Source organism: Cariama cristata, unplaced genomic scaffold, assembly GCF_000690535.1.
Source record: "Cariama cristata isolate BGI_N322 unplaced genomic scaffold, ASM69053v1 scaffold37440, whole genome shotgun sequence".
NCBI classification, from domain to species: Eukaryota; Metazoa; Chordata; class Aves; order Cariamiformes; family Cariamidae; genus Cariama; species Cariama cristata.
Genome location: NW_009596990.1, coordinates 1 through 233, shown reverse-complemented (window position 1 = coordinate 233; position 233 = coordinate 1). Strand labels below are relative to the sequence as shown.

General features: G+C 63.9%; 1 protein-coding gene across 1 annotated transcript in view; it reads left to right on the top strand.

Moving 5' to 3' along the window:
- Window positions 1–139, top strand: part of LOC104167812 (E3 ubiquitin-protein ligase TRIM63-like) — a gene marked incomplete at its 3' end in the record, with an annotated part of 1,617 nt that extends 1,478 nt beyond the window's left edge. Inside the window, exon 5 of the mRNA XM_009708190.1 lies at window positions 62–139. Coding sequence (XP_009706492.1) covers window positions 62–139 — 78 coding nt within the window. The remainder of the gene's footprint in view (window positions 1–61) is intronic.
- Window positions 140–233: the final 94 nt, after the last annotated feature.

The following is a 233-nucleotide window of genomic DNA, read 5'->3' as shown; positions in this document are numbered from 1 at the left end:
CGGCTGGCACCCATTGCCTTTCCCGGTGACCCTGCGGTGACGTTTGGCCGCCTGTTTGCAGCTGAGGAAGACGAGGAGTACTTTGATGGGGAGGAAGAAGAGGTGGAGGAGGATGCAGTGCCCAAGAGGACAGTGATGGGTAAGGGATGGCATGGCCAAGCCCACCTCTCCGGGACCCTCAAGCACCCACGGGGGAGCTTCGGGGCCTTGGCCCCCCCTCGACCCCCCCAATC